Source organism: Gigantopelta aegis, chromosome 7 (genome assembly GCF_016097555.1).
Source record: "Gigantopelta aegis isolate Gae_Host chromosome 7, Gae_host_genome, whole genome shotgun sequence".
Classification (NCBI taxonomy): domain Eukaryota; kingdom Metazoa; phylum Mollusca; class Gastropoda; order Neomphalida; family Peltospiridae; genus Gigantopelta; species Gigantopelta aegis.
This window is the reverse complement of record NC_054705.1, coordinates 7,435,789-7,461,852: the sequence shown is the minus strand read 5'-3', so window position 1 is coordinate 7,461,852 and position 26,064 is coordinate 7,435,789. Positions and strand designations below refer to the sequence as shown.

The 26,064-nt window shown below is 35.4% G+C and overlaps 1 protein-coding gene across 1 annotated transcript in view; it reads right to left on the bottom strand.

The window, feature by feature from the left end:
• LOC121377842 (cholesterol transporter ABCA5-like) overlaps positions 1 to 26,064 on the bottom strand; it is a 58,016-nt gene that overhangs the window by 8,208 nt on the left and 23,744 nt on the right. Inside the window, exons 7-21 of the mRNA XM_041505940.1 lie at positions 25,652 to 25,799; positions 23,679 to 23,853; positions 21,924 to 21,982; positions 20,506 to 20,639; positions 20,153 to 20,302; positions 18,261 to 18,380; positions 16,798 to 16,936; positions 16,291 to 16,381; positions 10,760 to 10,923; positions 9,335 to 9,655; positions 8,240 to 8,370; positions 4,728 to 4,988; positions 2,459 to 2,611; positions 794 to 931; positions 301 to 390 (exon numbers count right to left, since the gene is read on the bottom strand). Coding sequence (XP_041361874.1) covers positions 301 to 390; positions 794 to 931; positions 2,459 to 2,611; positions 4,728 to 4,988; positions 8,240 to 8,370; positions 9,335 to 9,655; positions 10,760 to 10,923; positions 16,291 to 16,381; positions 16,798 to 16,936; positions 18,261 to 18,380; positions 20,153 to 20,302; positions 20,506 to 20,639; positions 21,924 to 21,982; positions 23,679 to 23,853; positions 25,652 to 25,799 — 2,274 coding nt within the window. The remainder of the gene's footprint in view (positions 1 to 300; positions 391 to 793; positions 932 to 2,458; positions 2,612 to 4,727; positions 4,989 to 8,239; positions 8,371 to 9,334; positions 9,656 to 10,759; positions 10,924 to 16,290; positions 16,382 to 16,797; positions 16,937 to 18,260; positions 18,381 to 20,152; positions 20,303 to 20,505; positions 20,640 to 21,923; positions 21,983 to 23,678; positions 23,854 to 25,651; positions 25,800 to 26,064) is intronic.

Genomic DNA, 26,064 nt, shown 5'->3' with positions numbered 1-26,064 from the left:
AGGATTATATGTACTTTCTTTGACCAGTTTTACTGATGTAATGATAACTGCACACTGACCTCACTCTAACAAACGTGTTTGGTTTGCATGACTTGGAATGCAAAACGCATACGATAACTAGTATTTACAATACTTGTGATGATATTCGAGAAAGCCATTAGAAAACAAAATTGATATATAGAAAACTCAGTTAACTGAATTGCCAATCGCAGTTTATTATACATGGCCCACATGTTCAGTCAAGTATTTGTACTGTTCATAATGTCAAACTCGACACCATTAATAAGCTAAAGTACATACCATAACAATCGCATAGATGATATTGTTATTCCACTCAAAGTACATATCAAATGTTATTGGCTTCTGTAGAATATCAGATACACGTGAGATCTGAAAACAAAAGAACTCACCTCAAACTTACATATGTTTTGTGCACACATACACACGCACGCAATAACACGCACACACACACACACTCGTATATATATACATATACATATACATGTGTGTGTGTGTGTGTGTGTGTGCGCGCAATGAAAGCAATGAAAAGCAGTATTTCCATAAAAAAACACCTCAATATGAAACTACAAAAACTTACTCTTTCACATATTATTCCAACAGAGACAAAATAATTAATAAAAAAATATTAAATTTAAAATTACAAAAAGGTGGTCTAACGTAATTTAAAATATATGTGTAGATTACAAGAGACAAAACCATACATCATCAAAAGACTAAATAGAAGTGAACAGAAAATAGTGAACACTATGTCAGTTAATAAATGTAATCTTACTCTGTCAATGTAGTAGATGCCGCCAAAGATGATATATGGTGGATCAATGACGCACAACGTGTAGTGAATTGTTTGTGCTACGTCTGGTTGACCCAACATATCCATCAGAGATATCACTATGTAGGGTATAATTCCCGACTGAAAAAATAGACATGGATGTATTTATATTAAACAAATTAATGTATACCATGGGTGGTTGGTATATACACCTGTGTATTTATTATATGTAACACGTCGTAATTATATGTTAATCATTAAATTGAGTCTATTATAAGGATATATATGGCGAGCATAATATACTATTTTTACTTCTAATATATGCTATTTACGATACAGAAACACAGAAAGGAAATAATCTCTTTATCAGATATCTCAAGCTTAAAACAACGTGGTACATGGTTTGCAAGCCCGTACCGGCTCCAACCCAGAGCGAGCTCGTTCGGGCTCAGTGGGTAGGTGTAAGGCCAATACACCCTCTTCTCTCTCACTAACGACTAATAAACTAACAACTAATCCAGATAGCCGAGGTGTACCCAGGGCAGCGTGCTTGAACCTTAATTGGATATAAGCACAAAAATAAGTAGAAATGAAATGAAATACGTGTTTTTGAAAACTGTACATGCAACTTTAATTCCAGTCAGCCATTACTAGATATTCAAATGGTGTACGAATATGTGACGTCGTGTATTTTTGAATGGAAATGATGTGAAACTCGAATTACGTCATTTTGTATATCCCTATATGAAAATAGACTAGTGCTTAAGGTTTGTTGGGGGGTGGGGGTGGGGATCCTGAACGCTTGACAGCTTTCAGTGTAAATATTTTTACTTGATTACTATGAATGCATAAGTCAGTTATGGAGTGTAACAGAAGTACGTTTCTTTAAATGTCAATAAACGTAGTGCCGAGACCTCCATTGATTTACATGTAATTTGCAAAGTTATCAAATTCTGAACGTGTGATCTGACAAATTACGCATACTTTGATTACACAGGATATGTTAGCTAATATATATATATATATATATATATATATATATATATATATATATATATATATACATATATTACACATACATACATCTATACATACATACACACACCCACACACACACACACACATACACATACACACAGACACACATACATACATACACATACACACACATACATACAGACATACACACATAGACACATACACACAGACAGACACATGCATGCACACATACACACAGACGTACACACACACACACACAAACACATACATAAATACACACAGACATACACACACACACACACACACACAGACCTATAAACATGTAACACCTGGATAAAGTAATAATATAATGAAACTAAACCAGCTGATGTTTAAATGGGGAAGTATAGTCTAAAACTAGACTACAGCTTGGTTCAATAACCGTTACTTCTCAAAGTTACGTGCGTTTTTAGAATTATGAAAAAGGTATTTCAGAGTATAAAAACCCCCAGATATTGTTAACAATGAAATGTAACTTCTAACTTAAATTATCGAAAACGGCTCTAATAGTGAAAGCATCCGTCGTAGTGTTTACAAACTAGGACCTGTCACTTTAAAACTGATCATGGTGTTAATAATTATGACGACACCATAATGTTTATCAGTAAAAATGGATGCAAAATTACTTACAAAGATGAAAACATTGGGCAGGACTGCCTGGCATGTTTCGAATTTGCTAAAGGCAAACGAAACAACATAGGAAAGCAAGAGATTGGCAGGAACATACGCTGCGAAGAGCAACACTAGAGATAACATGGCACCTGCAGGGGAAAACGATGGAATCTGAAATGAAAGTATTAAAAGCAAATGTACCATTATGTATCACTAGATGTGTGTATGCGTACGTGTTTGTGAGTGTCTATGCGTGTGTGTGTGTATACATGTGTGTACATAGACAGGTGTGTTTTTATGGATAGATGGGTGGTGTGGATGGAGGAACATGTATATATATACAAGTGAAACATTTGTATTGCGGAAACTGCAAAATGTCCTATTATGTGTATGTACAGATGTATATATAATAATGTGCGAGCGCGTGGGGTATAGATGTGGAGATGGAAGGAGGGATGTATTAATGGTTAGCCAAACATGCCAGTAAATACATGCTATATATATTGTCATTGGAAAACCACACATTTGTTAGTTTCAAAAGTGGATTTCCTTACGAGAACAATAAGTCTATACTAACCTGAACAGCAAGCACAATTACAATGCTAATGACTGCTGGAATAAGATATATGCCGAGATGGAACAGAAATAGTGTGATCCAGTACATTGGAAATGAAACTCCTGAAACTCGTAGCTGATTGTAAGCTTTGATCTATATAAAAAAAGAAACCCAGACATATTCAGAACAACAAAGATGCATCAGCGGTGAATATGATATGTGAATTAAATAAATGGAGATGAATCCTACTCATGTGTTATACACTTTTGTGTATGCATGGTAAATGCATATGAAAATGTCTCCTTCTAAACATATGCTTCTACTAAATAACAGATTGTAATCCATATGTTCCTACAAACATAAAATTGAATAAGCAAAAAAGTCATATAACAATATGTTTATATCATTCATCAGTTATGGAAGTTTGTGTATTTGTCTAAAATAGAACAGATGCATTATTCCGAATCACAGCAGTCGTCTAGATGCCATTTAATTTCTTATCTGTACACTATATAGTAGGGATTATATCTTTAAAAGATGTTCACTTCTGGCACAAGGTATAAAACTTTGGAAATACGGGTTTTAAGACATGATCAATACAAAAGAGTGCCAAGCTGAAAAAATAATTTTTCCCTTTCTAATTTGAATAATTTCAAAATGGCCCTTATTAAATTATATTTGTTCATATATTAACATGACCTAAAATATAGGTTTTAGGGTTATAGATCATATTGATATAGTACGATGACATTCAACAGAGAAGGACGTGGATGAAATAGAATACTTTATATTTGAGCTCTACAGAAAAGTCTCAGAGTTATCTGTGGTGAATGAAACATTTGTTTGCACATGGGAATCACCAGATACGAGTAGAAACCATTCCACCTACTCAGCCTACTTTGTTTCAGCATATGAAAAAAGGGCAGTGTACAAGACAGGTCACATACGGTGACGGGCTCTCATTGCAAGACCAATGTTGCCATCACCAGCAGACTGGGATTGGTCAAAGTAAAAAGGACGAGTGGTGTCCCGTGTTTCTGTATTGTACAGTGTACCTGTATGAATGGCATAAGTGTATTTTACTTGTGGGTGATTGTGACAAAGTGCACTGCATTAACGACGCAGCAAATATATTTCTATTTGATGGGATGGTTACAATAAAAGTCAAATGTTAATACAGATTCAAATATTTTGAAACCTATTGTATGCAGTTCAGTGCACCATAACCTATGAATGAGTGCATGAATGTCCCTTGACCTGTTATGTTTGGATGCTATTTTGGATTAATGCAAATTAGAAGTTATAACATGTTATTTTATTATATTCCATTACTACAAAACCATATGTACTAGCATTTTATATCACCTTAACATTTCATGTAGATGTCAGGTAAAATATTGTTGAAAATTGTATATTGACGGCGATTTTGAAATTAACCTAATTAGAAACAGATGAACTCATTTTTCGCCCTGTATTTTATGTAGTTTTGTGGTTTTTGCTAGAAGTGAACATCTCGGGTTTTTTTTATCACACAGCTGCCCCATGAATACTCTTTTGAACCTAATGGAGTCCCTGTCAAACATTTTCATATTACTCCCAATACTAGCTATTGGTGTAGCATAATATCAACAGCAAATCCTCCTAGTTCAGGAATCCTGCTGCCTGCAAGAATGAATGAAGACATGTGCAGGCCAAATCATTAACTAGTATATTACTATGAATCAGTAGTACCTGACGATCAGCAACAATCTCAACACTGAAGCCCGCTGGTACAACAACAAATGCAACGGCAAGAACGAACGCTGCTGAGAAGGCATTGGGGTTGTACGACAGTTTAGCCTGGACTGATTGCAAAACTGATGGCCACATTAAACTGGATACAGTTATATTCTCAGCAAATGCAAGAAGTCCATTTGAAATGACGTTGATCACTGCCGGCAATGAATGGATAGCTGAGTCATTGTACAGTGCAGTGTACGTCGAACCCATGTTCTGAAGTGGGAAAATAAAACATACAAGCATGGATGACAGATGTTGAGGTTATATACAGTATGTTGCCAGTAGGAGAGTATGTGCTAACGGATGTAGAGAAGGTAATACGTATATCTAATATCTATGGGATTTCTGAATTTAGCTATACACAGTGGATGATATCCAATGCTAGTGATATTACACTCCACACGATTTCATTAAGGAGGCTGCCACAATGTTGAAAAACAGTGTGTGTGTGTGTGTGTGTGTGTGTGTGTGTGTGTGTGTGTGTGTGTGTGTGTGTGTGTGTGTGTGTGTGTGTGTGATTTAATGTATTAGCAAAAACAACACACAGAATCTACAGGCTAAACTCATGACAACTGACATCAAATGTCACAAGAGAAGTAGTTACTTCTATGCATTCAGTTGAGGTAAGTGAGTAGTACGCGAGTCACTTACGCCCCATGTACGTTTCAGGTTCCCACGCTCACACCAGCCTCTCGTAACCCGATACCACTTTTCCAGATCCTCTGCAGCTGTCAAACCCAATCACCTAGGTCACCGAGGTCAGATGACAGCTGCCGTGAAAAAGTAGCGTCCCCACGAGGCTATCCAGTTTCTATAGCAATTAACCCAGGTCACCGAGGTGACCCACGTACTATTTAAGTGTTCCCTAATGGATTGATAATCGGACATTGCTCATTGGTTTTCTGTTCCTGAAATCACCATCCAATGTACAGATTCATTTCGCTTCGTTCACGCTCAACCTCAAGTCACGAAATGTATACGCTCGCATTATTTTCCAGGTTAGAGTGCGCTTATGTGGTGTCTGATTTTCTATAAACTAGTAAACCATGAATAAAAACAAATTACAGTCATAATAATTATCATTGAATGTATCGATGTAACAGATATGTTCACAAATATTAAATACTAGTAAGTAGCACTAAATTGTTCTGTTTCGCCACTTGACAATAATTATTATAAATCATGACCACTAATGTCCATTTACTCATGTTTGTTCTGAATTGCTGGACACTACATGTAATTAAATCATTCCAGTATTTCTCCACCCTGTGATACAAACTTCACGTTTTTGGTGCTTTGAACCGTACTTTCTTTCCGGATATGAAAGTCAAAATAATGCAAAAATAACAGATTATGAACAAGCTTCCTTACGTTGCAGGGTTTGTTTTTTTCCTCTACTAATTACCAATGAGCACCACACCAATCAGTGGTGAATACGTAATACTTATACCCACACTTTATTAGGTGTATCGGTGAATATCCCTACAGTTTTGGTCGTGGGGCCTCCGAGGCGATACACCGAGTAAGTGTGGGTATAACTGACTTATACCCCACTTAAGGTCGAGTGTATTATTATATTAGTTCTGTGGCTAATATAATCAATAACTAGAAAGCAGTAAATAATGAAACAAAAATAACGGGGATCAGATGTGGTGAGCCTCACATTTTGTTCTGGAGCAGTAAAACCGTCAATTTCAGTGGTTCGTGCCGCACGTGCAAATGCAATTTTATCAGCGTGTGTTAGGGCTGTAGGCCTACTGGTATTGGAATATATTAAAACTCAGGGACGTAGTTTATATTTCTCAGGATGGGAAAAGTATGGAGAAATAAGTACTAAAGTGCTATTTCCGAGAACATTTTTATATTTAAATCGTCAAAAAAAACCTTTTATGTGTAGCACTAGAGATAATATTTAATGACTATAATTTAAGTTATGCGAATTTATTGGATAGGGGGTAGTTGACACCCCTACGACATTAACTACAGTTCCGAACATTGCATGTTTTTGACAGACGTATCGTGCTGTAAACATCTCAAGGGAACTATTGCGAACAACTGAGCATGTGTAATTAGATGGCTCTTTATATTGTTTGAAATATTACGAAAACACAATTTGAACTTTGGTATATGCAAATGTGTCAGCCAGCAAACTAATTTTTGTAGATGGCTTGTTCTGTTGGTTGAAATATTACGAAAACATAGTTTGAACTTTGCTATATGCAAATGATGTGTCACGAAGTAAAACCATGTTTGTCTTATTTTGTAATGGCGAATAGTGACAGATGGTCGTGAGTGTGAAAATAAGCCAGTGAGAAAAAAGGACTTTGAAGGCCAGAATGGAGATTTTTCTTTTGTTTAGTTAAATTGACGTCATTTTCTGTGCATTTTAATTTGGACAATTAAGAACATTTTAAAATATAACTGCAGGAGGAGAAATGTTTTTGGAGACAGTTACGTTACTCATTCCCGCAAACACGTCTAAGAACACGTGGTGGTGCACACCACGACTGGTATATCAAAGGCCGTGGTATGTGCTATTCTGTCTGTGGGATGGTGCATATAAAATATGTCTTGCTACTAATGAAAAAATAAATGTAGAGGGTTTCCTCTCTGTGACTCTGCCAAAATGAGCATGTGTTTGACATCCAAGAGCCGATTATTAATAAATCGATGTGCTTTAATGGTGTCCTTAAACAAAGCAAACATTTTAATAACTGCAATTATAAACCAAGTTTCACGGACTTAGGTTTCACAGTGAGAAATTAAGACAAACTTTAAAACATAGTATTTAACTAAATATACTGTAATAAAAGGCAGTCGAAACGAGTTTTAGACAAAGCTGTTATTGCTTCACTAATCCACTATCAGGTGCTCGTCTCGGAGAGGACAGCCACTTCGCTAGGTGATCCATAACATGATGTTTCATCCACCTTACACCACCTAGAGGATGACTGGCACGCCCAACACTAGCTTAAAATCCGAACGTGCACAGGATAGAGCTCAATGAAATATAGACAGTTGTAATGGCACACACTTATGAATCACTGTACAAGAGTGATGATACCAGGTGTTCGGGGAAGTTTAGTACCATCAGCCATTTTTATAACTGGATGCCGTTGAGATGCATTATCAGCATACAATGTCAACAATTTCTTTCTTTCTTGTTTGGGCATTGTTTGTAAATTGCCAAATTCTTCAATGCAATTTGCAAAATGACTGAAATACAAACTGACATGTTTTTTCTTCTATATTTACTTAATATATCCTGAAAATAGTCCACTGAATATACATTTGTTCTGTGCATATATAAATTAGAGATTAGTTCCCTAACTATATGTTACGTCTTGTTTAGCACTCAAGGTTAGTGACAAAAAGTTAAGATCACCTGTTTAACAGGAGTTAAAAAGTGGTATCTGTTCAATAAAAGTCTTCAAAAAGGACAACACAAATAAAAGCATACTTACTGCTTTTATGTCACGAACATTGACACCCATCCAGTATGTTGACAATTCAGAAATATTGACAGATGCATTGACCTTATGAACATCATATATTCTCTCCAGTCCATGTATAAACGACTTTGAAGCTAATGTGTCTTAAAGAAACAGAAATATATATTTGAGAGAAGTCATGCATAGTTTAATAAATTGGTTTCTATACAATTTATTTGTACCGTTTCTTAATCAGTCACAAATGCTATACAAATTAATCAAATTTTTTTTTTAAGTTTTCTTTATTCATTAAAGTGTAGAATGGGAGTTTTTTGCGCTCATTAACTGAATTAGAACAGTATTTGACTCCTGTATACACCTGCATAGATGGAAAAAATATAGCCACAACGGTGCTATTATTATTATTATTATTATTATTATTATTAAAACGTTTTCTAAGTTAGATAAATAATGCAGATGTGCATTTGTTACAACATTCAACTATTAGCATCTTTGATATGACATTATGGAATTATTGTTTTTGCTTTCAAAAACATTAAATACTTTCAGGTAATACTTTGTTGATCCATTAAATATGTCAGTGGTTTGTGACAATGTAACTTCTAAATAGTAGAGGCCAATTAATACACTTCCATAACCGGTTTACGTGCACAAAGGTTTGAAGTCGAGTTTCGTATCTTCTTGGATTTCGCCACCTGCAGGAGTGAGCTCATAATTTTGAGAAGCTCACCCCCCGCTACTTTTATACAGAAGGCTTGAAGATATGAAAAAAAACTCAAACCTTTCTCCCGTAAATTTGTTTTGGGACTGTAATAATATTCCTCTACGAAATGTAACAGTGATACATATTAAACCCTTTTCGCTAACAATTTTAGTGGCTTTTGTTCTATCCTATCTCATTCCTTTAACAAAATCAAACAAAAATAAAACAAACAAAAAACAAACAAAACGAAACGAAACGAAAACAATAAGAAAAAAACACAAAAGTGTGCACGGTCTACTAAACATGCCATCGATAATTATGATTATAATCATATATTCAAATAACTCTGATTGTTTTTGTTACGTCATAAACATTGCAACACTTACGTAATTTTAATACATTACCTGCTGAATCAATAGCGAGAAAAGGTACTTCATTCGGAACAACATAGAATGGTTTTATTGTCACTGGTTCTGTCACTGACTTATCCTCAGTTGTACCGTCTTTGCTGAGAATGCAGCCAACGATGACGAGGATAATGGGAATCAATATTTGGAACACCAAAGCGGCAGTGTTCCGAATCTTTAACTTTAATCTTATCTTGAGCAATGTCCAGAACTGCTGAGACGTAAGCTTCACAGTTTCGTCTGAATTCGGCATTGGTATACTATAATGCCTGTTTTCGGAGGACGAGTCAGTGTTTTCATTTTCTTGTCTCCCTGATCCTGTGAAATTATATACATTAAACAAGAAATTGTGTCTTACTTTTAAAGAAAGAAAGAAAGAAATGTTTTATTTAACGACGCACTCAACACATTTTATTTACGGTTATATGGCGTCAGACATATGGTTAAGGACCACACAGATTTTGAGAGGAAACCCGCTGTCGCCACTACATGGGCTACTCTTCCGATTAGCAGCAAGGGATCTTTTATTTGCGCTTCCCACAGGCAGGATAGCACAAACCATGGCCTTTGTTGAACCAGTTATGGATCACTGGTCGGTGCAAGTGGTTTACACCCACCCATTGAGCCTTGCGGAGCACTCACTCAGGGTTTGGAGTCGGTATCTGGATTAAAAATCCCATGCCTCGACTGGGATCCGAACCCAGTACCTACCAGCCTGTAGACCGATGGCCTGCCACGACGCCACCGAGGCCGGTCTACTTTTAAAGAGACAATCATTCATTAAGTCAATTTAATGAAAAAGAAGACCATATTGTTATTACATAATTTCTTCTTCATAAAATATTTAGACTAACAGAAAACATTTTGTGGTGTTTACTTTGAGTATTATATTGGATGGTATATTACACTATTGGAAAAGGCAAAAGACTTCGTATTACAAGTTTAATTAATTACGCATAATTACCAAATTTCAAAAACACTTCCTCCAGCGATGTCATGAAAACACCATAACACATAATTCCTAGTGATTGTGCCCGAGTTTTTCCTGCACCGACAGGGGATTCAAGTTCAGAAAACATTTCTGAAAAATAATATTGCTATCAAAATACGATATCAACTCGATAGTAATTATCAATTGCTAGCATTGTATATTTACCACTTAAATAAGTAGAAATGCATTCAGTCAAGCATACTATCACAAATTCATATGTTTACCTGGAGGGAGAGTGGGGGTTTTGTGGGTTTTCTTTGATTTTTTTGTGTTTTTTTCATAACAAATACAAGAGTAAGTCAGGGTCTACTTATAATCGCAAAACAAACAACACAAATACAAAACAAAGAGTACACAGTTGCACATTAATATCACTATCATTAAAATACAATAAGGAACCCGTAGTGTATTAGGATACATATAATACATACCTGGGAACTTGTTTACTTCTGCCATGGGCATGGTGAAGGCAAGCTCCTTACCATGTGACCTCTTCATTTCAATGCCAGACACGTGCTGTTTCAGCAGAGTAGTCACCTTCTGAGCATCACATTCAGGATTTACCACCATGCTGAAACATTTAATATTGAGTCCACTGAAATCCACAATTATATCATAGGACATTTAAAGCAAACACTTAATTTGAGATTTTTAAAATCAATAACTCCGATGTGATATTTGTAGTTAATTCTTAATATTTTTCTATTGTACACTGATAACACCCAGGTCGATATTGATTACACCTGACAGGTGAAATCACATGTACTAAGTGTAAGAATACATAGCAGTCCAGCATATGTAATCAAATAACTAACTAAAATAATTATATAAACAACAAAATGACTTGACTGATTGAAACATATTTTATTGCTTTTTAAAAAAACCCAAATGGATCAGGCAAGTTACTAGGCCTTCTAATTACTTCTGTTGTGTCCATATAGTAAATGTGCTAATAAATAATTTTTAAAAATCTTAATTTAATAAAGCAGTTCATTGAACTTCATAGTATTGGAAAGGACAGGTTATTTGTACGATGACCTGCAATCTCAGTTACAGTTAGTAAACTTGAGAACGTTGTTTATTAATTTTTTCATCTAGAGAATAAGAGAGGGAAATTGCTTATAACTTTAAGTAGAGTCGTTGAGAGAACAGCTAGAGTGGTTGGGATATCGCCAGCACAGATTTGTTATATTGTAAAGAAAGGTAAAAAAAAAACCCAGGGGCTATCTCAAAATTAAAACTTTCCAAAGGTCGCAAACATATTGATGATGAATTCGACAAACAGGTTATCCAGGGTGCTGTTTGTTTACAAGCTATATCAAAATAGGCTACCACCTACTGTAAAAGGAATGCAGAAAGAAATCGGTGACAGTATACATACTTCAAATGCTACTTTGACAAGAACATTAAATTATATGGGATTTATTTATAAAAAAAGGGGTGATAATCGGCATTTGCTTAAAGGAGACCGGACACCAAACCATATATACGGCGTAATGAATTTGTTTGCCGTCATAAACCACAACACGCAACTACCGCGCTCCCCTTATTGACCAAGTTAAGCGTGCCAGACTTGGTTGGGTGTTTTTTTTTCGCCGATCTCCGATGTGTGCCGGAAACTGTCGACAATTGATGAGTTAGACCCGTGACGTCATCGATGCGAGGAAAACGGAAGAAACTACGAAGCAGCATGGACGAACTTAGCGATTCGAGTGACGAAGAATTGTGTCCAGCTGGTGCTAATGGCATCAAACCGTATCAGTTTGAACCACTTATCAGAGACTTTGTCCCTAATCCTGGAAATGTTGTCTTAGACGAAAATTTTGATGAATCAACTGCCGATGAAGACGAGGAAGCCACACGGTCATACACTAGCATACAAGCATTTATTATGACTTTTTTAATGTAAACTGAAGCAAATGGACCTAATTAGAAGAAAAACGCACAAAATGTAATAATATTTCATCAAAAATCTTGTTCAGCATAGATGTAAATATGACACGTCAGTAGATATTCCAGAGGCCGATTTCGCAAATTTGCAAAAAGCGTCCTCTCCTCACCAAAGCATGATATAATAATTTAACAAAACAAAACTAAAATAAGCACAATTTTCTTTGTTCTCTTAATTAGTTATTCTTCAAGTTTTAATGTGTTTGGTTAAACCGTGTATTTTTAATTATTAAGAAAATGTGTTACCAGTCTGCCGAAACTGTCCACAGCCGGGTACAGTAAAAAGTAAAGTTTGTTTCATTTAACGACGCCACTAGAGCACATTGATTTTTAATCTTATCATCGGCTATTGGACGTCAAACATATGGTCATTCTGACACTGTTTTTAGAGGAAACCCGCTGTCGCCACATAGGCTACTCTTCTTTACGACAGGCAGCAAGGGATCTTTTATTTGCGCTTCCCACAGGCAGGATAGCACAAACCATGGCCTTTGTTGAACCAGTTATGGATCACTGGTCGGTGCAAGTGGTTTACACCTACCCATTGAGCCTTGCGGAGCACTCACTCAGGGTTTGGAGTCGGTATCTGGATTAAAAATCCCATGCCACGACTGGGATCCGAACCCAGTACCTACCAGCCTGTAGACCGATGGCCTGCCACGACGCCACCGCGGCCGGTCCGGGTACAGAAACACAAAAATGTTGGGAAATATTATACTGTTGCCACATACTGACAATCAATTTACAACTAATATGTCTTATTGACAATATTATTATGTAGCTTTGCATTTATTAATATAAAATACAACAGGCCCGTAGGAATTGGGAAGGGGCGGGCCTAGGGGCTTGTTCTCCATCACACACTCTAGGATGAAAATGTATGTTTTAAATTTTCACTACTCTACATAAATAAAGATGATACAAAGATAAAAATGTTGCTTGTATCCTTCACTAGAGAATGTACCCCCCCCCCCCACACACACACACACACACTTCAAATATCGTTCCTACAGACCTGTACAAATGTTCATATTATATAGAAGGTGAGGTTAGGAGCCAGTTCCTTTTATCTTTAGGATTTTGTAACCATGATTTCAAACCGACTGTTTCAGGTAGTTTGCTCCACATACTGACAAAAAACACATTTGTTATATATTGGAATAAAATAAAAATAATTACAATATATCCAGTGTTATATTCTTTAATCATTCATGGAGGAAGAAGGAAGTCCTGATGAAAATAAATTACAGGTAAAACAAAATAATATATGATGCTTATTCCATGTGGTAACTATTGTTAATTTTGCTTTAAATTGCTAGATGCCAAAAGTGATTAATTATATTATTTTATGGTAACAGTCGAAAATTGTCGAATTGTTTCAACCTCTGCCAAAGGTACCAGGTTTTCTGCCAGAAAATAATTTGAGGGTACTAATAAAACAGACTCCCCCCCCCCCCCCCCCCTCTCACCCCACCCCCCACCCCGCCCACATACACGTGCGAGCATTTTTTTTATCACATTAATTTTTGCCATTGTAACCAAAATCTGATGTAGAGTTTATACCCGGTCCGTCAGTGCCCCCCTCCCCCCACCTCCCAAAGTTGTTCCCACGGGCCTGTAAAGACTAAATATATTCAAAGGAGTATATTGGGTAGTTGTAGGTTTGAAATGGGTTTTTATTGGACATTTTATTTCATGCACTTTTACAAATTTTAAACATATATATATATATATATATATATACACACACACATTAATTTCTGAGATTACATACATGTACATTTACCCTCCGCACCCTCTGGGTGGTACGTAATAAACTTGTTGTTTCGCCGTTTTAAATTTTAAAGTTGGAGGGGCGGGCCTAGGGGCTTGTTCTCCATCACACCTGGTACCTTTGGCAGAGGTTGAAACAATTCGACAACGGCGTAATTACCAGGGTTGGTAAACAATCATTTGATATAGAGTATTTTTAATATGACATACAGAAAGCATTGAAAAGTACAATTTTATTATGCTTTAATAATCGACATTAGCTTTAAAACTAATTAACCATCATTCCTTCTGGCCAGAGTACATATGTTGTTCCTGCCAGTGTTAGCATTTTAATTTTAATGACAATATACTGAACTGACGATAAACATTGTTAACTAACGTAATAATTCATGTTTTCAAGCTGTTTTGTTATGAGGTTAACAGACCAACGAGATCAAGAGACGTTAGTATGCAGTCGTTATGGGCTGTCGGTGAAAATTAATTTGGTAATTATAGGTAAATAAATGTGAAGTTTCAATATTCGTGTGTGAACAAATTGCAATAACTTTATTTCTGTATATCTTAAGTACATATTTGTGTTAATGTACCATAACCTGCTGTATTTAGTTGGTGTTCGACGACAATAATGCGTTCATGTTTTAAAACAACTCGGGGTTTTTTTGAAATCGAAACCACGATTTTGGCCGTTTCTTGGGATACATTGCTGTTACTGTTGCAGTTAAACGCTGCGCAGTTAACCATCAATAATTACGTCGACAGTATATAATAACACTAATTATCTTGTAAATTAAATTTCCGATAAACCTGGAGACAAAAAGAAAAAAGAAAAGAAAAATAGACGACTAAAAGGCACAACCAAAGAATGAACACGTGTACCTGTATTGCTTGATAACGCTCACCGATGACGTTTGCCTCGTTTCGTTCAGATCTATGCATAATCCCGCCGACTTCTGTTTTTACCCCAAACCTAAGACGCGCAGCTGAGCGGTGCCTCGCAGCGAGCCGTGCGTTCGAGTAATGCGGTCTTTGACGCTGACTTAATCCATTACACACTACATGTCTTTTGGTGTCCGGTCTCCATTAAAGAAGAACGGTTCATTATTCAACAGCGCTGTGATTACATAAGACAAATTACTACATGTAGACAATTAGGGTTTGACGTGGTATACTTAGTTGAAACATGGGTGAAAAAAAATCATTCCACAGACAGAATGTGGTTGCCAAAAGTGTTATCACATGCACCTAAGGTTCCATCTGGTAAAGGTAGACGACTGATCATATTCCATGCAGGTACTCGTAATCCCTGGATGTGAACATGTTGTTTTAATAACCCCAGTTCGTCAATGTGAGCTCAATCCCATCGAGCTTATTTGGGCAAACTGTAAACTGTTTATTGTCAATAATAACACCACCTTCAAACTGTCCGATGTAAAGGCTTTGGTTCATCCATCATTCGGGCGAATCACCATAGACGTAATAGCCATAGAAAGCCAGTACCGTGAAAGAGATGGTGTCAATGTTAGTACAATTGGCCCAGTTATAATTAACCTTGACAGCCAAACTGATGAAAGCAGTGCAGGGGACCAATACAGTTTGAGACCACCCCTCTGCTTAGCTTAGTACTTGTGATTTCACCCGTCAGGTGTAATCAATATCAACCTGGGTGTTATAGTCTGTTTCAAATTACGTATGTTTTGCAGTAAAATTGTAAATACATCTCATATTTCTATCTATAACAGGTCATTTATTGTCATTTTTTGTACCGATTGTTTGAATACCGTAATAGGTCATGATAATACTGAGACATTTTTATGGTTTTTATTCCATGGATTTTCATAACTAATATATAAGACTGGAAAATCACCTGGGTATAATTTTGATTAGTACTTTAGTATGCTAAATGGCCATTCGTCACTGCATTGTGCAAATATACGATTTTAATCATGGATAACAATTTTGTTGTTCAGATTCAGGACAAAACTCACTTGAATCTATATAGTCAATGTGTCGAGCATTAAGCATGGATTTGCAGATATGTATACATTTTTATAGCTATTTCTTTGTATGTCTACGCGTAATACTTAATTATTAGTAAAAGAAATTATGATTTAAAAAACAATCACAAAATATTGAAGTTAGGTAACTATTGTTAAAGCTAGCTTTCTGGTGGGCATTATATTCAGTAAAACTAAATTAATACATAAATAATAAAACCGACAGCAGTAGTGAATATTCTTACTTCAGATGGTATCCAATTCCGAATCTTTGTTTCAGAAATAACGACGATCCGGAACATTTCAGTCTGCCGTGATTAATAATAGCTTTCCGATCTGAAAATATACAAACACAGGAATATAGCAAACTGGTGTGTCATACAATAGGTAGACTATTTTTAAGGTTGGACCAGTTAGATGACACCACATGAAAATATTTTAGATTAACAAACTTACTATTCTTGTTAGTAATACAAATGACATACACATGCACACATACATATACACACACACACACACACACACACACACACACACACACACACGTGCACGCACGCACACACACATACACACACAAATACATCCATACACCACTAAGCAATGCCAAATATAGGAATAATATAATAGGGTGGGGTTTTTTCATTGTGATGCATAACATAACCTGAAATAATAATTCTGATAATGGTAATAATTCTGACCACATATATGTACATGCCACATATCATTATTGTTTTCGGTTTTTATCTACATACCTGCCAATATATCAGCTTCATCCATGAAATGTGTTGTCAGTAGAATTATCTTTCCATCTTTGAGGTTCTTCAGAAGTGACCACAGGTGGCGTCTAGAGGACGAATCCATACCTGCTGTTGGCTCGTCAAGGATTAGCATCTGAAAGTTATTATATGAAGTAGATATTTTTAATGGAGGAAAGTAAACCAATTCAAGATGTTGTACATTATTATTTTTAACGCAAGATATATCTATTTTATAACAAATACTAGTTTTTAATTTTATATCATATTCATGGTCATAATGAAGTACCAGATTGTTAGGCGTACACGGTCTGGGCGGACCATAATCCGTCCAATTCATTTGAAAGATTATGTACATATTCTGTAAATAAAATCCATGTGGTAGATTATGTGTCATAGACATGCACTTCTACATACTGTTTATATAAAATTGTATACAACATGTATACAGGTGTGTATATATATATATATATATATATATATATATATATATATATATATATATATATGTGTGTGTGTGTGTGTGTGTATGTGTATGTGTATGTGTGTGTATGTGTATGTGTATATATGTATAGATACATACATACATACACACACACACATACATACATACATACATACATACATACAAAGATAGATAGATAAAAAAATATATGTTCAGTGTTTCATAGATTTTTGTGTTGAAGCAACTATAACACTGATAGTATAATAGTATAACAGATATATAAGTTATAGTTGTATAATATATAATGTGGACGCCTCTTATTATTGGGTGAGTTGTGTAACAATGGAAAAACAGATGTGTAGAAAATAGTACATGTGTGAAGAGAGGGTCCGTGAAAAGCTAGAAAGGCAGAAGTGGACAGAAGAAAGGTGGTCGTGGCCCAGATCGGGAGCATGTCGATGGAGTTACTGAACCAATGAATAGAGAAGAGAAATATACGTGGTGAGTAACAAGTTTACAATACATTTTAATTTGACATACACACCAAACCCTACTTTAACTCAATAATGAATACAGCTGTGGATGTGAAGATCAAGGTTACTGTCGAACTGAAATGGCTCAATGTGAGCTAAGTAGATATTTTGTTACAGAGTGTTTACTACCAAATCAAATAAAATAGATCAAAATAGTAACAAATTTGGCAATCAGCACTATAGATACCGTAAATACAAATACTACTACCCCTCATCCTTAAAGTAAATAAAACCAAATGGGTTAAGATGCTAGAGGGAAGCATCTTTGACTACTTTTGTAGGACCATGCATATGTTTTAAGCACAAAAGTACCAGGTGCATAAATTTTTGATCAAATCGAATTACAAGAAAACGTGTTACACATTTATGAATGGTAGGGGTGCTCCAAAATGTGACACGGTGGTATTTGGTACTTTAATATGTATAACACAGTAGTGGTGTTTGTGTTTAATTTAGATAAACATGCTAACTGAGGATTATACCTTAGGATCTCCAATTAAGGCAATTGCAACAGACAACTTCCTCTTCTGACCCCCACTCAGATTTTTGGAAAACATATCGGCTTGGTCAATAATATCAACAGCATTCATGATTGTTTCAACCTGAAAACAATAAAGTTACCTAGAATGGTGGCAATGACAATTCATGCATTACGCTCTCTCTCTCTCTCTCTCTCTCTCTCTCTCTCTCTCTCTCTCTCTCTGAAAGTATTTAGTCAATTGCAAGGTAATTTGGTATGCGTAATGAATTGGTTTGGTTTATTGCAGATCATGAAAAAATAATGACCAAGTTCACAGCAAATATTTTAATTATATATGGATTTTAAAGTATGTTTAACATTTTTGTTTCTAGAGATCATAACAAACAAACCTAAGTATGAGTTTGAATGGATAATAATATTTATTTACAGACTAAACTTTATTTGGTGGCCATATTGAATTTATGGCAGCCAAATAATATATATATAAGCTAATTAGACGATCAAACTAAAACTTTAGGGAAATGATATGGAACGACAGATCACTCAAGAATGCTAATGTATTTCTGAAATATCTGAGGCAATGTGGCTGCCCTCTACCACTCACAAATCGGTACATGGACCATAATGGATTTCAGTGGCAAAAATGCATACGTATGTTTTCAGTATTGCCATTTTATTCTTGTTGTTTGCAATTGCATAGGATCAACCAAATGGTACATACTTTTTATCCATACATGGCTGGCATCTTGAATAAAACATATTATTTTATAATTGTTTTCTCTGGAAATGCTAAGTTTGCGAAAAAGAAATATTTGTTGTTTTTCTTAAGTTTAAGGGATCATCGAGTATTGGCTATCACCCGAATAAGCACACACAAAAAACGAATGAACCCAATCAAGCCACAATTTGGTCGAAATAGGGTATGGGAGCTCATTTGAATCTTGTAAAATTTCGGGATGTCACAAAACCGACTATAAAGTAAACACACGAGGATTGACCTCGCCACTGCCGCTTGTGTTAATATTTTAATGTTGGATTACTTTTTACTCATTTGCTCCCAGCCTATCAGGCCCATTTGGGATCAGAATGACCACATTTTACTTCCCAATATTTCGGGAACACGTGGTAGGTACTATTGACTATATTGGTACATTTTGGCCACTCCCGTCAGGCCCATGGGTGTTCAGAATAAACAAATTCATGATTTTGTCTCTCCATTTGTTACAAAATCAACCAAAGCAACATATCTTCTCCTGCAGTGGTTAATGTGTATTTATCAATAAATTTAAGGTTCCTCGAGCCATACTCGTTGCTGATTTCAAACAGAGCTGCATCATTTCAGTACAGATGTTCGTTTATCAGAGTTATGACATTCAAGGACACCTGAAGGCTTTCAAACTGTTTTATGGTAGACATTATAACAATTTTCCAACATGACGCATCACTAACAAAAATAGTGTTATACTATTTTTGGTTTTATTTATATGTTTTCAACTGTTACTGAAAATGTACATACTTTTAACAACGGATATAACAACTTGTGGCTGCACTCGTGATGCAAGTCAACTACAGGGCAGGACATGTTTATATTTTGTGAATACCTAACATGACCATTTTCACAGTGATCGCTCAGTACATCAAGGTTCTATAGGTATATATACATGAATTCTTGCTTGTGAAGGTATACATTTCCCGACCAGACATTGATAGTGGAAGGATCCCTGCAGGTAGATTACTACGGAGTCATCGTCTAAACGAGCGGTTGTCCACCTATAGACAACGCACATGGCAATACTTCTGATAGTAATCCCAGACTCCCCAAGAGACAGTTTCTGAAATAGATAACAGTGTTGCTGTTACTGTTCAGTAAAAAAAAAGTAATATACTTACAACAGCATCTTTGTCCTCATCTTTCACTGCCTTAATCCCAGCAAATATACTGAGATGTTCACGACACGTGAGATCATCATACAGGATATCGTGCTGTGGACAAACCCCAGTCATTGATCGAATTGTTTCCATATCTCTACTGTGAGATACATCCTGAAATAACAACAATAGTTATATTATTCAGCATGCATCACAAATTTTAAAACAATTAACATTTAAGTTTAACGTGTGTTCTTTTAAAGAATTACTACTTGTAAATGTAGTATTGCATTAAAATATGTTAAAATTTATAACGCTATTGGTAATTAATAGTAACCGTATGCATTCGCCTTAACAATGACAGATAGTAACTCTACCATGCCATTTATTGTTGCTGTCCCAGATGTCGGAGGGGATAGCCCACAAAGCATATTAATCAGAGTTGTCTTCCCAGCTCCATTGTGACCAAGCAGTGCTGTAATTTGGTCTTCATATATATTCAACGTCAGTTCTGAAAAAAAACCCACAAAAACGTTTAACAAATATTTATTGTATGCTAACATCACCAGTGTGGCATTACGGATCAGTGTTCAAGAATTGCAACATAAAATATGGCATGTTACACCCCCATTTGACATTTTATAAATTATGGTCCTTTTGGTTTAACAAATTATCCTATTTGAATTGGTGAAATAAATATGGGTAAGTTACTGATATTAGTATCCATGAAGCCTGAAGGTGTAACGTTTTAGTGTTTTTAAGGATACATGTAAAACGGCCGAATTACTAAGAGGTTCCAATACGTCACCAATTCAAGGCTTTACCGGTGCTTGTTTATCTCATTGTTTTGTTATTGTTCTATTTGGAAATAATGTGGAAGTATTTTGAGAAACAAGATATTTAAGATATATGATTTTTTTAAACATTTGGCACTTTTGTTCATTCATTTAATCTCACAAGTAGCTATGCTACAGACATATGCCTTTAAAATTAACAAAATGCTTTAATACCAAATCTAGTTTAATATATATATATATATATATATATATATATATATATATATATATATATATATATATATATATATGTCTACTTAATGCTCTTAATGCATATTTGGAAAAAAAATCTAAAAAGACACTGTTAATATAATAGCTTCTTACATCATGACAAACCACAGTACAATATATCATGCAGGCCATTTTGAAGCAGAATGTGTCATAGAAACGATGACTAGCATGTGTGTTAATTTTAATATCCCCTTACACTTGTATGATTCGTCCGTTTCTATGACAAATGGTGTAATTTTCATCCAATACATACTCATATTTAAAACCACAAACATCTGAACCATTGCCGAACAGAAACCTGTTTTGTTGTATCATTTTCTTTTCGACTACTATTTTACTCAAACGGGTGTTTCGACATTGCTGACATCATACGTGAGAGAACCTACCACTCGTATGCATACATATTTTAAAAAACCTATGTCAAGCAAAATATCATTTAGAAGCATACAATTTGATAACAGCTATTTCCAAATAGTGAACAATAAAACATTAAATGCACATTACATATCTAATTCATGGTATGACACCACTAAATCGCATTGGTGTATTAATCAGTTATTATTGCATTTCAAACATTTGGAAATCTAATGCATAGTATAGCCCAACCTGTATTAAAATGGCAAATACAAAATGTTTCAAATATTATATTACTTTCAGACAAACAACGTTTGCCATGCAGTGTTTGTATAAAACATGTTACATAATATGCGATGTAAAATGTGGCTTACCATCCACGGCTGTCACAGTAGTCTTCTTGTCAATGAAGACTTTAGAAATATTAGAAATTCTGTAAAAAAAAAAAAACAAATATTAGTTCGCTTTAGATGTATGATAATCGTATACAGAGATGATTTGATACGGTGTTAAGTCGTGTATCTAACTAGAACTGTGATGTAGTTACGGTGCTCTTGTTTACACTCTTCGGATTGTTAACTATATTAACATAAACGTACGAGACAGGAAGCAAAGGGGTAACTGCTCCCCCCCCCCCCCCCCCCAGTGCTGGAGAAAAACAATAGAGTAATTCACGGGAAAAAGGGCTGACCTGAACCCTTTTCACCATATGTTTCCATGATTCGTGCCACAATATTGGATGTAATCTATATAAAGATGCATAGTGATTCGTTTGCAACCCTAATTAGCTGCTTGGCAGTATTGCTAATACAAATAAATGTGGTTATACAGATTCGGGAATTTTCGTTGAATTCGGGCAAAAATCGGCCTGCTCCTTTACAAAATTGGGAGCCCGTACGCTATGCGTATTAACAGGAATATATAACAGAATAGAATAGAATAGAATAGAATATATGTTTAACAGCACCTCGGCACGAAAAATGCATCGGTTATTGGGTGTCAAACTATAATCAAGGCAAACAGTAAGTGATGAACATTATCAAAATCAAAAATCAAAAGTTAATAAAACCACAGTGTAAAGAACTGTGTAAAATACAAATATCACAGATAGATAATATTAAATTGTTTAATAAAAGTCGGTATCCAGGCCTGGATGCAGGATTTCTAAAAGGGGGGGGGGGGGGGGCAAATGTGATGGGTGACGGTATTTTGTTACGTCACTGTGTATGTTTCAGTGTTGAACCTATCTTTAGTGACGTCATGCCACTGTCCTTCTGCTAGTTAACCAGTGTACCGTTGCCAAATGTAATGACGCTGTGCGATACTATCGTTTTCTCTTAAAGATTATGGTCGGTTTTCAAAAGGGGGAGGGGGGTCCGGACCCTGCACCCCCACCCCCACCCCCCACCCCCCGGATCCGCTACTGGTGTCACGTAAAAATTGTAATAAAGGTTCTGATGGAATCAAAATGATTGCATCACATTTCTTTGCCCAAATATATTTTTTCTAGTTTTCTTGAGATGAGTTTACATTTCACCTAAATGTGGTAACAGTAATATAGTAGCACATTGTCGCACTTAAACTGGACAACCTTCTTTGGCATTACTGACATGAATCCAATATTTATGTATCAAATATAAGTCTGTTATATTTATTATCAAAATATAAATCTGTCCACAACTGGTCAGGCTGTCCATAATTAATAGCTGAATACTGCATCGTATATGTCATTTTTTAAATGAAAGTTGGTGATAATATTGACTGCAAAAAAAAAAAAAAACCCAACCAAAACTCACCAACAAAATAAAACAAATAATTAAACAACTGAATGCGAAAGATCAAGTTCCGTATATCGCCAAGTAATTGCGCACTGGTGAATAAGGTCACACACACGCGCGCGCTCACAGACACACACACACACACACACACACACACACACACGGTATCTGCATATCATGGAATCAGAAGGCAGTCATGCAGTGTAAATAAACTGTACCAGCAGCGGATCCAGAAAATCCATTTAGGGAGGGGGGCAATAACTTTTTATTAGTTGTTACTCGGATTCTCCAACAAAAAATGAAAATTAATATATAATAAAATTATAGCTCGCAAGATTAGAATACATATACCGAATGCCAACTTTCTTTGCCAGATCAGCAGAAACTGGCTCCAGTATATGGTCCACTTCTTGAAGTGTAATATTGTCCCCTTCGTCCACTGTGCTGGCTATCTTTGTCTTCTTTTGTCCAAACCAGTATGACGACGTGAAGCAAAACCAAGGCTTGTAACGGGGGCCATACTCACCTGAAATGTTACATACAGGAATGAAGCCTGGCTATGTAAATATGTCATTCAAACCAAAATATTTATTTTATAGAAATAAGTATTTGGTTTAAACCCTTAAAATTAAGCCACATCATTATTTTGTTTATAATAAAAAGTGTACTATACAAATATTGAGGATCGGGTTTCCATGGACAATCTAATAACATGATTTATTTGTCGTCATTGTCGTTATTGTTTTTGTACTTATCATCTTCATCATCCTCATCCTTCTTCTTCTAAACATCGCCATTTATTAGTACCCTTATGGGCAGAGGGGGTATCTTTCACTAGGACACGAACAATTATTTTTCCCTAGGAAGCAAAAAAACACAAAAAAAAACATTTCTTCCCATCGATAGATTTTGAAGTGATAATCAGTATAGACTTTTACGTCACATTGGTTAGGCAACAACAAGCAACCGTAACTATTTTTACCCATTCAGTCAGATTTATCAAAAACTAACTTACGTCATCGGTAATACGTACGTCACAGCTATGACGCAACGCTGTCTCTCGTTCTCAACTTGCACACTTTTTTTCAAACACAGCATGTTTGAAAATCTTCCATAAAATTATAAAAAATTATAATGGGTAATAAATACAATTCCCAACGAGCTACGAGGCAATACCGTTTATCTTGCACTCTTGAATTGATGTTGTTGTGTATTATCTAATTTATTTATTTATTATATACATAGCAATGCAATATATAGACCTCTTTTCTTTTTTTTCTTTTTTTCTGATTTCAGCAATTAAGTATTTATTGATGCGAACTACTATTGATTTTTTTTTTTTTTTTACAAATTTACTTGAGTGTAATCGTATTATTTAATGTATCTTCTTCTTTTTTTCTTTTCTTTTTTACACCTAGGCAAACCATAAAAGTGGTATCCGGTGAAATGTCATATTTTTACTGTATTTTAGCTACAGTGAAAGTATAGAAATCGTCTTTACTTTTTTTATAAAAGTGCATGTTTAAATTATCTCCCTTTGTCTCGTTTCTTCGTATTTAAGTTTGACGATTATCAATGCATTTGATCGTATTTGAAAAATAAAAAAAGTAATATAAACAACTGTACCTATAAAAAAGGGATACGAAATGCAATTACGATAAAATATCTAAAACGAATTGAATACGAAGCTAAATAATGATGACACAAGGTAGTGTCATTGAGTGTAAGTGTAAGAATTTAACGGCGTTCGATTGGTTTTGTTTTGTGGAAGGTTTTGGAGGATCGCTTTGTCAGGTATTTTTGCACAGCAATATTATTAAAGAAATGTTAATAAAGATAATTTATTATTAAAATTTCTGTTTAAAAGTCTATGGTCAACTACATTTTCTGGAAAGGTTCCATTGGAAGAAATATAACATGGCGTTACGTGTTTTCGATAGGATAAGCCAAAGATATTACCAAAAAGCGAAAGATATTGTAAAAAATTAGGAAATATGTATATAATAAATAGATCATTTCATGGTGGGGGGGTTTTCCGGATACGATTTTTATATCAACCCGTGATGTGTGAAAACCATATTTTCACGAATTGCGTCGCAATTCGTGAAAATATGGTTTTCACACATCACTCGTTCACGTAAAAATCGTATTAAAAACATAACATGAAATAGCCTCTATTTATGTATTTATTTTTGTCACTGGGATCTACAAATTTTATACATACAAATACATATATACTACATGACATTCCGTTTTTGTTGCTGGGTTGGGGGAGGGGGGTCGCTTTTAGATTTATTTTTCTTCTCACGCATTTGGAATCTTACCAGGAATAACGTGGTCAAAGTAGACTGCCAAGAAGAGGTACAGAACGCTGTCAAGTAGTAACATCATAATCGGTGCATACATTGGAAATTCCCCCATGGTAATGGTTGAAAATGTCATTCCTCCTTTTACAATATCCAAATATATTCCCTACAAATGTAATTATGATGATAATAATAAACACAGCGTTACATGGTACTTGACCAACTAAAAGTCTGCCTCTGTGTGTGTGTGTGTGTGTGTGGCTGTCTGTCTGTCTGCCAGTGTTTGTATGTGTGTCTGCCTACATGTGTGTGTGTTTGAGTGTGGGGGTCTGTCTCTCTGTGTGGGGGTCTGTCTATCTCTGTGGGGGTCTGTATATCTGTGTGTGTGTGTGTGTGTGTGTGTGTGTGTGTGTGTCTGTCTGTCTACCTGG